Source organism: Peromyscus leucopus, chromosome 4, assembly GCF_004664715.2.
Source record: "Peromyscus leucopus breed LL Stock chromosome 4, UCI_PerLeu_2.1, whole genome shotgun sequence".
In the NCBI taxonomy this organism is placed as follows: Eukaryota; Metazoa; Chordata; class Mammalia; order Rodentia; family Cricetidae; genus Peromyscus; species Peromyscus leucopus.
Genome location: NC_051066.1, coordinates 81,011,343 through 81,023,547, shown reverse-complemented (window position 1 = coordinate 81,023,547; position 12,205 = coordinate 81,011,343). Strand labels below are relative to the sequence as shown.

General features: G+C 40.0%; 2 protein-coding genes across 2 annotated transcripts in view; one reads left to right on the top strand and one right to left on the bottom strand.

Annotated features, from left to right (window-relative positions):
• The window catches only part of Dcdc1 (doublecortin domain containing 1), a gene marked incomplete at its 5' end in the record, with an annotated part of 409,318 nt that extends 408,774 nt beyond the window's left edge, over positions 1 to 544 (bottom strand). Inside the window, 1 exon segment of the mRNA XM_037204436.1 lies at positions 414 to 544. Coding sequence (XP_037060331.1) covers positions 414 to 544 — 131 coding nt within the window.
• Positions 545 to 612: 68 nt separating this feature from the next.
• Positions 613 to 12,205, top strand: part of Dnajc24 (DnaJ heat shock protein family (Hsp40) member C24) — a 52,157-nt gene continuing 40,564 nt past the window's right edge. Inside the window, exons 1-2 of the mRNA XM_028877859.1 lie at positions 613 to 714; positions 1,434 to 1,574. Coding sequence (XP_028733692.1) covers positions 1,467 to 1,574 — 108 coding nt within the window. The 5' untranslated portion in view covers positions 613 to 714; positions 1,434 to 1,466. The remainder of the gene's footprint in view (positions 715 to 1,433; positions 1,575 to 12,205) is intronic.

Genomic DNA, 12,205 nt, shown 5'->3' with positions numbered 1-12,205 from the left:
AAAAGGGAACAAAGAAAGAGAGATGAGAAGAAAAAAACTAACAGCACACTTAAAAAGTGCTCGTTTGGAGTACCCTTACCAAAATGACTCACAAAGGACAGTTGATTCTGGTAGGAGTTCTGGTTCTATACATGCATAATTAAGTATCTGGCCTTGATCATTGATTTGTTTAATCTACAAAGTAGTTATAGCAACACCTTCCAAAGTTGTCTCAGTGGGCTGAAATGAAGCGAAAAAGAGTAAATGTGGAAGTATTTGAATTTTTTTAAAAAGAAACTTTAAGTCATTTGCAGAAGTCTAAAGGGAATGATTATTAGGCATAATTTATGAGCTATCCTCATCCTTATCACCAACTTCCCGCCCCCAGTGTAAACCAATATGACCCGAGTTGCTCAAGGTAAGGTAAGCAGAACCTGGGATGAAGGTGCTCCGCAGCAGAGGTGGAAGGCTGTGCCAATGTCGGGCCGGGGCCAGGGCAATTAGAGCAAGACGAGGAAAGGCAGTTCTCCAAAGCTCCTCTCACAGCTGACAGAAACCCGACGGGTTACCACAGCAACCGCGTCAGGGCAAGAGGCGGGGCCCTTCAGATATGTGCATCTACAACTAGGGCTCGACTGGAAACGTATTCCCACTGAACGCAGACTTCCGGCGGAAGGGAAAGTGGGTTCCGCTCTCTGCCCGAATGGGCTCCAGCTGGCTCCCGCGTGAAACTTGGTGAGTCTGACGCTGTGTGGAGCCAGGGGAAGGCACTGGAAGCAGCAGGCTGGGTAGGGCGGACTGTGGATGCCTGGAGTCCTGAAGCTCCAAGTCGGCTAGACCCGGCTACCTCATGGTGAACTGGTTTCTAAACCAGGGAGGACTGTGGCATCCTGGAGTGCACAGCTTCGGGAGCGATGTATTCGCAGGCTGTGAGCATCTGTGCCCTAGCAGAACTGCCCTCTCCCTGAGCCCGTGCTGTCATTTCGTACATGTTTACATTTACTGGAAGAAAAGAAGTGAGCAGCGAAAATTCAGAGGCTATGCATGCCATCAGCTTCAATTTCTTTGGCATTCTAATTTCTTTATTCATTCGTTTCGTGAATTCTAAGCCCCAGTGTTTTTAGTGAACACCTGTATGCCAGTTTTACCATTAGATTATAAGAAATACCTTCTTAGAAGTTCAGCCATCACCGAGACTCATTACTAAATTCTCCTTTTTATGACATTGTGAATTTATTTAAAAGCTTAGCATATACTATGATATATCTAGCAGGTTTCTGTGCTTCCTAGTATTCTTCCTTATACATGGCATTTATGAGACTTTTTAAATGGAACTATAGACTTTCCTGGGTTTGCGTTATGATCACAATTTACTTAATAAAGTAATAAAGAATTTAGGAAGGGATGTTTCATTATTCCAACTGTAATGAATTACCATAACATTTCTGCTGCAGCTTATCTGAGAAGGCACACTTCCAAGGACAGGGATGGCTTTTGAGCAGACACTCCAAAAGGATTGGTACAGCATTCTGGGGGCAGACCCGTCTGCAAATGTGTCAGACCTAAAACAAAAATATCAGAAACTCATATTACTGGTAAGTCTTTTTCTTTCAGATTGGAAATGGCAGGGAAAACAGTTTTGTTTTTTAATATGACCAAAAATTTAAGTTTCAAAACATGTAGCTCAATAGGAATCTAGACATTTGTTTGTTCAGTTGAAAATTTTAACAGTAGAGAAAAAAGAATTTTGATTAGGTATGGGGTGATTGAATTAGAATCTTCTGATTCTATCACTATAAGAACTTGGACCACTTTTTTTCTCTTTGTCTCAGCTAATGTTGAATGAAATAATCCATGTAAAATGTTTAAAACAGTTTTTACTTAGTAAGTGTTAAAATCCACTAGCCACTAGCCACACTATTAAGTACTTGAAATGTGTATTGTTATGTGCATAAAATTGTAATGTGTATTAAATAGAGAATGTACACTGGATTTTGATGACTTGGCACAAATAAGAATATAAAAGTCTAAATATTTTTATACTGATTATATATTAAAATGATAGTAGTTTCTATGTACTGGTGGTTGCACAGAATATATGTGCTTGTTTTGCATATAATATTAAAATTTTAAGTAATATTTTTATTCTTTGAGAATTTCATATAATTTTGATCATATCCGTTCCCCTTCCCCCAGCTTCTCCCCGATATTCTCCCACCTCCCTACTGACCCCAGTTCGAGTTCTCTTCTCCCAACCTGCGACCCATCGAGTTCAATTTGTGTTGCCCAAATACTCTTGGGTCTGGGGCCTGTCTTGGAGTGTGGTCTACACATCAGGAGTCAGACCCTCAAAGAAAACCGACTCCTCCTCTGCCTGCACTTATCACATACCAGTAACTCCTTAACCAGGGGTGGAGTTTTGTGCTCACCTCTTCCCCTCCATGCTGGGATTTATAATATCAAAATATCACTTATTTTGCTTGTGTTTAACATGCATGTGTAGCCTTTACTTATAGCTTAGATTAATTTCTATTGGATAGTGATAACTTAAGCCTTTTTATTGTTTTTCTTATTTGTTTTTTTAAATTGATGTACATAAAATTATCTAGAACTTTTGAATTGTTCTATTAATTTATCCAGTTGTACTTTGATGATTGTGAGCCAAGGTCTTCATTTAGTAATGGTCTCCATTTAGTTCAGTTTACAAAAAAGAGCAAAGAATCATTATTTATGTAGCATTGCTTGTCTAATTTGTGACAAGTATGATCTCTGATATTTTGTTCAAACTATGTTTATTAGGAAAGATATCTCACCATCAAAAATGTGTTAATATCCGAGTCTTAGAAAAATGAACTTCAGGCACCTTCTGCCTTGGAATTTTAAAGATATATCAGAAAAATCAAGTACATTTTGTTGAAATTTTTCCAAATCATCGTTGTACTTTAGTTAATGCTAGTCAATGTTAGATAATGCTATGCTAGATAGTTGACTGGAGAGACCTGGAGATCCTTCTATGTTCTGTTGTCTTTTAGTTGAGCACTGAGAAGGCTCCAAGTGATCCTATTTGTCAGACCCAATAAAATATTATATATAATCTATGTCTGTCCACTACTAAGCTATACTCCCAGTATAGAAGGTTTTGTTTTTATGAAATATATCCATTTTGGTTTTGTTGTTTTATATGTATTGCTTCTGTGTCTTCTCTAAAGTCATGGAAATACTCTTCTATGTCTTCTAGACGCTTTATAGTTTGCTTTACTGCTAGACCTATGCCTTCTATGTAGGCTGAGGTTGCTGGCTAGACTTGTATGTTTCCTCAGTATAGAAGTGTAGTTCCTCCAACATCATTTCCTGAGAACATTTTCTTTCTCCATTCGCCTGTCTATTTCTGGGCATTATATGAAATTTTCTTATTCTTTTTAAGTTTACTTTTGTTTACTTATGTTCTTTCTTAAATTTTTATTTTATTTAAAAAGTGTGTGTGTGTGTGTGTGTGTGTGTGTGTGTGTTGTGTGCAACAACACTGGTGTGTATAGGTCAGAAAACAACATGAGAGGGTCAGCTCTCTCTTTTGACCATATGGGTCCTGGAGATACAACTTAGGTCCTTGTGTGTGGCAGCAAGTGCCTTTACCCACTGAGCCATCTTGCTGGCCCTTGCTCACATTTCTATAGAAATTTTAGAATCAGCTTATCAAAGTCTAACAAAAAACAGTTTTGGCTGAGTCTTATAAAATTTCATTAGTATATTTCCATTTTAGCGAAATAGATACTTTACCAGTATTGAATTTGAATACATGAACATATCATATTCTTTCCACTACTTATTTAAACCATTTTTGATTTATCTCAGCAATACTTAATAATTTTTAGTGCAGAAATTGTGAAGTTAGTTTTTCTTGTCAACTTGATACATCTGGGAAGAGGCAACCTCAGTTAAGGAATTGCCTAGGTCAGATTAGCCTGTGTTTGTCCTTGGGACACTGTGTGGAAGGGCCCAGCCCACCGTGGGTGGTACTATCCCTAGGCAGGTGGACTTGGGCTGTATAAGAAAGCTAGCTGAGCATAAGCCAGTGAGGGAGTAACAGAGCCAGATAGCAAGCAGTATTCCTGGATGGTTTCTGTTTCAGTTCCTGCCTGACTTCCCTCAATGATGGCTCATGACCTGGAAGTTGTAAGATAAAATAAACCCTTTCTTCCCCAAGTTGCTTTTGTTCAGAGGGTTTTATCACAGCGACAGAAGACTGAACTAGGACAGAGATGTTACAATATTTCTTTGGGTTTATATCTACCAATTTGATGATTTGGTTTCATTGTAAATGTCATTCTTTTTCCAATTTCACTTTCCAGTTATTGGCTGGCAGTGTGTAGAATTAGTATAACTTATTTTTATATATCAGTATCTCATTCTTCAGTGCATTTGCTTTAGAATTCTCCCAGAACTCTTATAGATGACTGAGAATTTTATACCAACATAATCACCACTTGCAACAAAGAGAGCCCTCTCTTTCTATTGTGTGCCATGTGTTTCTTCTTGCCATACTGTATGGTCTACATGGTTTGTGTTAGGTTTCACACCTGAGACAAATGGCTGAGGTGCCTATTTAACATATCAAAGCTGACACTGGCCACCAGGTTCTTCCTTCAGTCTCTCAGCCCTTACTTGTTACAGGACCCTCCTGGCTGGCATACCCACCCCCTACCTTGAACTCTGTAGCCCAGGAGGCTAGGCTGCTCTTCCTGATATAATTCAGCCAGTTTGGTTACCCACCCTCTTTGTGCCTTTGGGCCTCCTGGCTGCTGTACCTGGTTCCCATCTCTCCCCTCTCCTTTCTCTCCCCACTCTCCTCACATGCATGGGTCAGGGTCATGTCCACTCTGGACTCTCCCAGATGTCCCTGCGTCTGACTATGCTCTTCCACACATCTGCAGTAAACCTTCTACTCTGCCATACTTAGGAACAGTCATGGTCCTGTCTTTATATTTCTTTTTTTGTTTGTTTCATTCTGTTTGTTTGTCTCTTGCCTGTGCCTCTGGTGGTTTTCTTCGACTGCTATTGCTCTGCCAAGGTTCAAAACTGAAGTGGGTTTCTTCTCGCTGAGGCTTTTACATTTTGGATTTGGGTTCTATAGGCTTCTTAGAAGCCTTGGCTTTCTTATTCTTCAGCTCTCTATTTTACAAAAGCAAAAGCAGAACTATGAATTATGAAAAAAAAAAAAACTTCATGCTTTTACCAATGGGCTAATAGTAAGAGTACTGAAGATATTTGGCTGGTGTTTTTTTTGTTTTTTGTTTTTTGTTTTTTGTTTTTAATATTCCTCTCAGGACTGGAATGTGCTGAGTTTTTCTTTCATTTTTTAAAAAGTAGCCAAATTCCTTACCCCACTTATGCTGCTCCAGAGATGTTGCTCCTTCTCTGGCCTCTGTAGGAAAACTGTTTCCCATAGATGTCTCTGCTGCATTCCTCCAGGTCCTCGCCACCATCGGAAGGCTTTGCTCCTTCTACTCCTCAAAGTTCTGATGGTCAGGATCATCACTAGCTTCTCCCTTGCTAAAAGCAGCAATCAATTGTAGGCTTTTTTTTTGGTTTATTACTTAGGTGGCCAAATCCTAGTTTTGTCAGAAGAGTTCTGATGTGTGTCTGTTAGCCTGGTATAATAATAGCACCCCTCACAGGGCGGTGGTGGTGGTGTACGCCTTTAATCCCAGCACTCGGGAGGTAGAGCCAGGCGGACCTCTGTGAGTTCAAGGCCAGTCTGGTCTACAGAGCGAGATCCAGGACAGGCTCCAAAGCTACACAGAGAAACTCTGTCTCGAGAAAACAAAACAAAACAAAAAAGCACCCCGCTTTATGCTCAGAAGTGTCCTAGTTGAAATTGTCACCCTGCTGTCAGCAGTATTTGATTCAGCTTACCACGCTTTCTCCTTTCATACAATTGTCTTCACTCATATTCCAGTACATAATATTTTTCTGAGATATCACCTGTGAAAAACCATGTCTGGAATGTTGTAGGTATCCAGTAGATTTTTGCTTAATGGATGTAAGCAACTTTATATTTTAATTCCTGTATCACAAAGTTTTTACTTTTGTATTTTTCATTTTTATTTTCTGCCTTATTTATACATTTTTTTAAAATTTTTGAATGGTTTCTTTATACAATTTCAGCAACACAATATCTTTTAAAAATTATTAAAGTTTTCTTTGTCTTCTTTCAGTTCTGGGTCCTCCCCCTCCTCCCCTGAAACCACCACCACTGCCCACCCACCACCCCACCACCCCCCACCACCACCACCACACCACCACCCACCCACCACCACCACCCACCACCACCACCACCCACCACCACCACCACACCACCACCACCACCACCACCACCCACCACCACCCACCACCACCACCACCACACCACCACCACCACCCACCACCCCCCACCCACCCCCACCACCACCCACCACCACCACCACCACCCACCACCACCACCACCCCACCACCACCACCACCACCCACCACCACCACCACCCACCACCCACCACCCACCACCCACCACCACCAACAACAACCATATTTTTTTTTATTATAAAGGCTTCTTTATATACTTGATTCATGATCATATTTAAGAGTGAAATATTAGAGCTGATTTTGAATATTTTTGTCTGTGGCCAGAGGAGTTCATTCAGTGGGTCAACGATGCTATTTAACCACTTCATTTTTCAGTATTTAAATCCATTTCCCATGGAGGAATTCTCAAATCTCTGCCTGTTGACATGGAAACTTGGGCTCCTAGTACTCTGTATCCATGTTCTTTTTTCTTTTTGTCTTTTTTTTTGGTACACGGAACCCTTAACACAATGGCTAGTGTACCTGAATTAAAACCTCATTGGTCTTTATGTACATAGCAAAACTCTAGTTTTCTGCTTTGTTGGAGAGAGTGGATACCTGGCCTTGTGGTGAGGAAGAGTCCTGGAGAACCAAACTTATTTAGTCCTAGCCCACAACTCCATTCCTAAAGGTATTTAATGTCTTTAGTTCCTCAGTGTCTCTTGTTTCTGTATGAATGAGTTCACATACTCTTGCACTTTAGGCTTGTGTTTCAGTTTTCTGAATTGGAAACTGTTTCACTCAGCTTTCCATTACCATGATAAGTACTCATGATTTCATATGCTCCAATCCATGGTCATCAGACCCATTGCTTTGGGGCCTGTGCTGGGGCAGTTTATGGTAGAGCAAAACCATTTACCAATTGCTAGGGAACAAGGAGAAAGAGAAAGAGACCAGGCCTCCACAATTGCTTTCAAGGGCACCTCCAAGGACCTTAAGACCTCACTTAGGCCCACCTGTCTGTTGAAGGTCCCATCACTCTCTGATAATATGGACTTGAGGATCAAGCATTTGTTTACCACATGGGTCTTGGAAGAAATTCCTGATCAAAACTATAGCAGGTACCACTTATGGTCAATTTTCCCAGCTGAGTACTAACCAGGTCTAATCCTGCTTAACTTCTGAGACTGTGACATACAGGCCAGTATGGTCATAGACTATGATCAATTTTCCATCTCAGTTTTGGTGTTTCTCACTTAACTATCTGTTCCTGCTTTTGATTTCATATGTCCATCTCTTTCTAACTTCCTTTGCTGTTGCAACAGTGGAATTTGGGGAGGAAACATGGATAAATGTATGTATTAATTTGCTGTTTATTATAGGCTCTAAACGATTTTTCTTTCTTCTTGTGGGACAGATGCCCTTCCTTGGCCATCTACTGTTATCTCAGGTCTGTTTTCACCCATCTGCTGCCTCACCGGAGTCACTTACTGGTTGCTTCAAAATGCACTTAACATCCTCAGCTCCCCTTGTGCACCCTCCCTCATGAGTACCCACCCTAGGATATTGTGTTTAGTGATAGTTCTATAGGACACAGGTGGTAGAGCTGTAAAGTGGAGAGGATGTTGGCTGCAATGTCATAAAAGTTGGCATTCACATTTCTTCTTTCCTGCTTTTCTTATGGGAAAGAGTTGAATGTGCTTAGGTCTGATAGGAAGAAACCAAGAAAAGACTGTAGATTACATTTATAAAGATTTTATTGACAGAAGGGAATGGAGTCTCCAGAATAGGGAGAGAGATGAGCCTTGGTAAGAGGAAGGAGAGACTTGTCTCCATTGTTGCAGGGGGAGGAAGAAAAGGTGGCTGCGTGGATGGCTTGCCTACCCATTTGATAGCAGAAAGCTGATGCGCTCGATTTGAGAGCTTCTCTTCTTTCTCTGAAGTAGAAGACAAAGCTGTCTATTGAGAGAAGGATGTGAGGAGGACAAGTAGCAAAGTACAGGAGGGTATTTCCCCTAGCATCCTTCTTGTGTCAATAGAAAATACTGATGTCAGTAGTAAATCTCAGTTGACAGATGTATATCAGGGACTAAGAGTCATAAGCCAGCAGAAACAGTCAGATAGTGTTCTGGCCTTCTTGAGGCTGGGTTTCTGTTACACATCATCTGTCCTTATAGACTAGCACAATAACTGAATTTTAACAGTGAGTCAAACTGTGCTCCTTTGTTCTGCTTAAGAAAGCAAGGATGTGCTAGGTGGTGGTGGCACACACCTTTAATCCCAGCACTTGGGAGGCAGAGGCAGGCCTCTGTGAATTTGAGGCCAGCCTGGCCTACAGAGAGAGTTCCAGAACAGCCAGGACTATACAAAGAGAACCCCTGTCTCAAAACAAAAACAAAAACAACAGAAAACAAAAAAAAAGAAAAAAGAAAAAAGAAAAAAGGAAGGGAGGAAGGGAGGAAGGAAGGAAAAAAGGAAGGAAGAAAGGAAGGAAAGAAAGATGTGTATCAGTACTTTTTTGTCCAGACCACCAGCCCAAAAATAATGACACAGAACTTATTAATATGAAGGCTTGGCCTTAGCTTAGGCTTTTTTCCCAACTAGCTCTTATAACTCAAATTAACCTGTTTCTATTAATCTATGTTCTGCCACATGGCTTAGTTACCTCTACTCTGTACTGTATGTCTGATCTCTTCAGTGTCTCTCTGGCATTTCCTGCACACCTAGATTCCTTCCTCTTCCTTTCTCTTCCCCAGAAATCCTGCCTATCCTCTCCTGCCAAGCTATTGGCCATTCAGCTTTCTATTATATCAATCACAGCAACACATCTTCACACAGTGTACAAATATTCTACAACATTTCCCCTTTTTATCTAATTGAAAAGGAAAGGTTTTTAACTCTAACATAGTAAAACTATATACAATAAGAACAATTATCATGTAAGAATTACATTCATGAAGTTCTGTCTATATTTGGCAAATTTGGAGAAAGTACTGTATTATCTGTTCTATCTTAGTGAATCCAAAGTTTTATACCTAAACCACTTTTTATCATAACTTGTATTACCATCCTAAAAATATCTTTTTAGATCTGAAAACATCTTAGATAAACAACTTTAGCTTTTAATTTTCTCAACCTTAAGCTTTACATCTCTTATGTAAGTTTCTTTTCTGAATTTGGTAACAAGGAAACCTGTAACTATAACTATCTAGTCTTCAACCCCATCAAATACCCAAGAAGGTTATAATATTACCTGAGTAAACATAAAGTACAGAGCATACAACTTCCAAAACTATAGAAATGACAAAGATAGCTGGCTGCCTTGGCAGTCACCCAACATTCCTCTGCAACATTTGGGTATCCATGTTCAGCCTACAGGCCTAGAATATCTGACAGACTTTTCTGTGAAGCAGGAATTTTGAAGGCCTGTCCTACCTTGTCTTGGCAAAGTTCAGCAGTCACTTTCTTTTGTATCCCACTTGTCCAGTTTGGACATCATACTGTTAGCAGTTGAGACAAGGGCAGTTTCTTTGCCCAGTGGCTAACTTTGGCACAATGAAAGCAAACTCCATATGGAGGTTCTTTAATGCTCACCATCCTTTTTTGAAGTAAATTAGTGCTGCCAGGAACAGACATGTCTCACTGTCATGAAAAGCCTTATGTCATTAAAACATCTTAAATGACATATTCTGTAGGTCTCTGGGAGTATTTGAAGACCACCTATCTTTTTTTAAATATATCTGTTTAATCTTGAAACATACCTAACATGACTATAAGTTTGATTGTTATAGATGACTAACTACTAACCTACATTTCTTAATTATCCTAAATAGTTTTTAAAGACTAGAACTTTACATTACATTTTTAAATGAGCTGTATAGACACAATACCTTAAACAAGAGTAAAAACATATATACAGTATAACAAAAATAACCTTGAATTTGTATCAATATACTATGTCCCCCCTTTTTTTCTTTCCAGAGAGAGATCTAACTTCCCTTGCTTAGTTTCTTCCCATACCATGACCAGTAATAATTTACAACCAACTTCCCTACACCATGACAAATGTGTAACCCACCAAATGACCAAAAACCACACCCAGCCTCTTGGGAATGTGAGTGTCCTGTTCTCTAGACTGCTTCCTGTTGTGTGGGACATCTTTAGGGGACCCTGAGAACATTGGGATAATGATCAAGTTCTGGAAGAGCTAGCTGTATTATTTTTTTGTTTAGTCTCTGTGTGGTGTGAAAGTGTATAGCTTATCTAAAGTCCTGGCTGGAGTAGTCGGTGAGTCTGGACCATCTGAACTAGTAGCTTTGAAGTTATTCTAGATGAAGTTATTCTAGAAGTTATTCTAGATTTTTTGAGGAAACTGCAACAGAAGCATTCTGAGAGGCTGGATCACTTGGGCTACTTCTGTTGTCCTTATTCATTTCTAGTCCATTTGTTCTGAAAGCATGCAGACTTTAAAAAGTAACATACATATCTGCATTAACACAAGTATAGAATGTGTGGTGTGCACAGGTCAGCTAAAGATGATTTTTGTTCGATGTTTGAGCAGGTAAAAGACATTTGTCGAGCCGAGCCGGGTGGTGGTGGCACACACCTTTAATCCCAGCACTAGGGAGGCAGAGGCAGGCAGATCAATATGAGTTCAAGGCCAGCCTGGGCTACAGAGTAGATCCAGGAAAGGTGCAAAGCTACACAGAGAAACCCGTCTCAAAAAACAAAACAAAACAAACAAAAAAAGACATTTGTCAGTCTTATAAGTCTGTTTGAACTGTGTAACAAAACCTCTATCCATGCCATATGAAAGGATGGCATGTAATAATAAGTCACCAGGACTCTATAGCCAACAAGATTTATCATGTCTCATCCAGTCTCAGAGCTGTTCCCATAGTAGAGGGATCAGCATACATGTCACCTTGTAGTTTTGCTCTTTATGTCTGTTGCTGAGATTTTCAGGAGGTCTCCCCCAATCAAATATGGTCTTTATTAATTTTGAAGAATCTATAGCTTTTTGTTTCCTATGGAAACAAAAGCAAAACTTCTCTCCCAATAGAATGTATTTACTGACTTCCATTCTGAATATAGATTGGTTTAATTTAGCAATTTCCATAATCCAATATCTCTCAGCAGCTATTGTATTTTGTTCATTAGTTTTTAAAAAATTTAAAGTCATCAAAGCACCATACAGGATCCAGACACCCTGTGTATTTCCCATCTTTATGTAGCTTTATTCTTTTATATCACTTTACTCTCTCTTTAAAGATTTTATTAAAGTCTTTGTTTTATTTATTTTTTATGAGTGTCTATGCCCATTTTCTTTTCTTTCTTTAGCATCTAAGCATATTTTTAAGAATACTATATCTGTTTAGAGGTTGTCTCTGTCTGGACCTGACTTTTTGTGCATCTACAGCCTTCCCTGACTGTGTGAGCCAAACCGTAAACGGCTAGACTACTGCCACGTGGCTCCATTTAGAATATGGTGCACTGGTGGCTGGTTCAGTCCACCTCAGTTCCATGAGAGCCTAGCCTGAAGTTATGGGTACTGACCCAGAAGCCACATTTACTCACCTCAACTCCAGGAAGTTTATGGATCCACACTGTGGTAGGCATTTCTACCTAGTCTCCTATCACCAACTAGAACGCTGCCCGCTGCTAATAAACTTGTTCAAGTGCTCAGTAGGAGAGTCTCTTAAAAGAGTTACATCTCTGTAGGCCACAAGCACCAAGCTTACCCGAGAGACCATGGTCACCAGAAAGCTTTTTCAGGCCTTACGTACGTACATGTAGTCAGATGTTGTGTGCCATTGTATGGGCACGTTTTTTGTGGGACCACCAGCCCACAGATAATGACACAGAAACTTATTATTAATATGAAAGCTTGGTATTAGCTTAGGCTTTT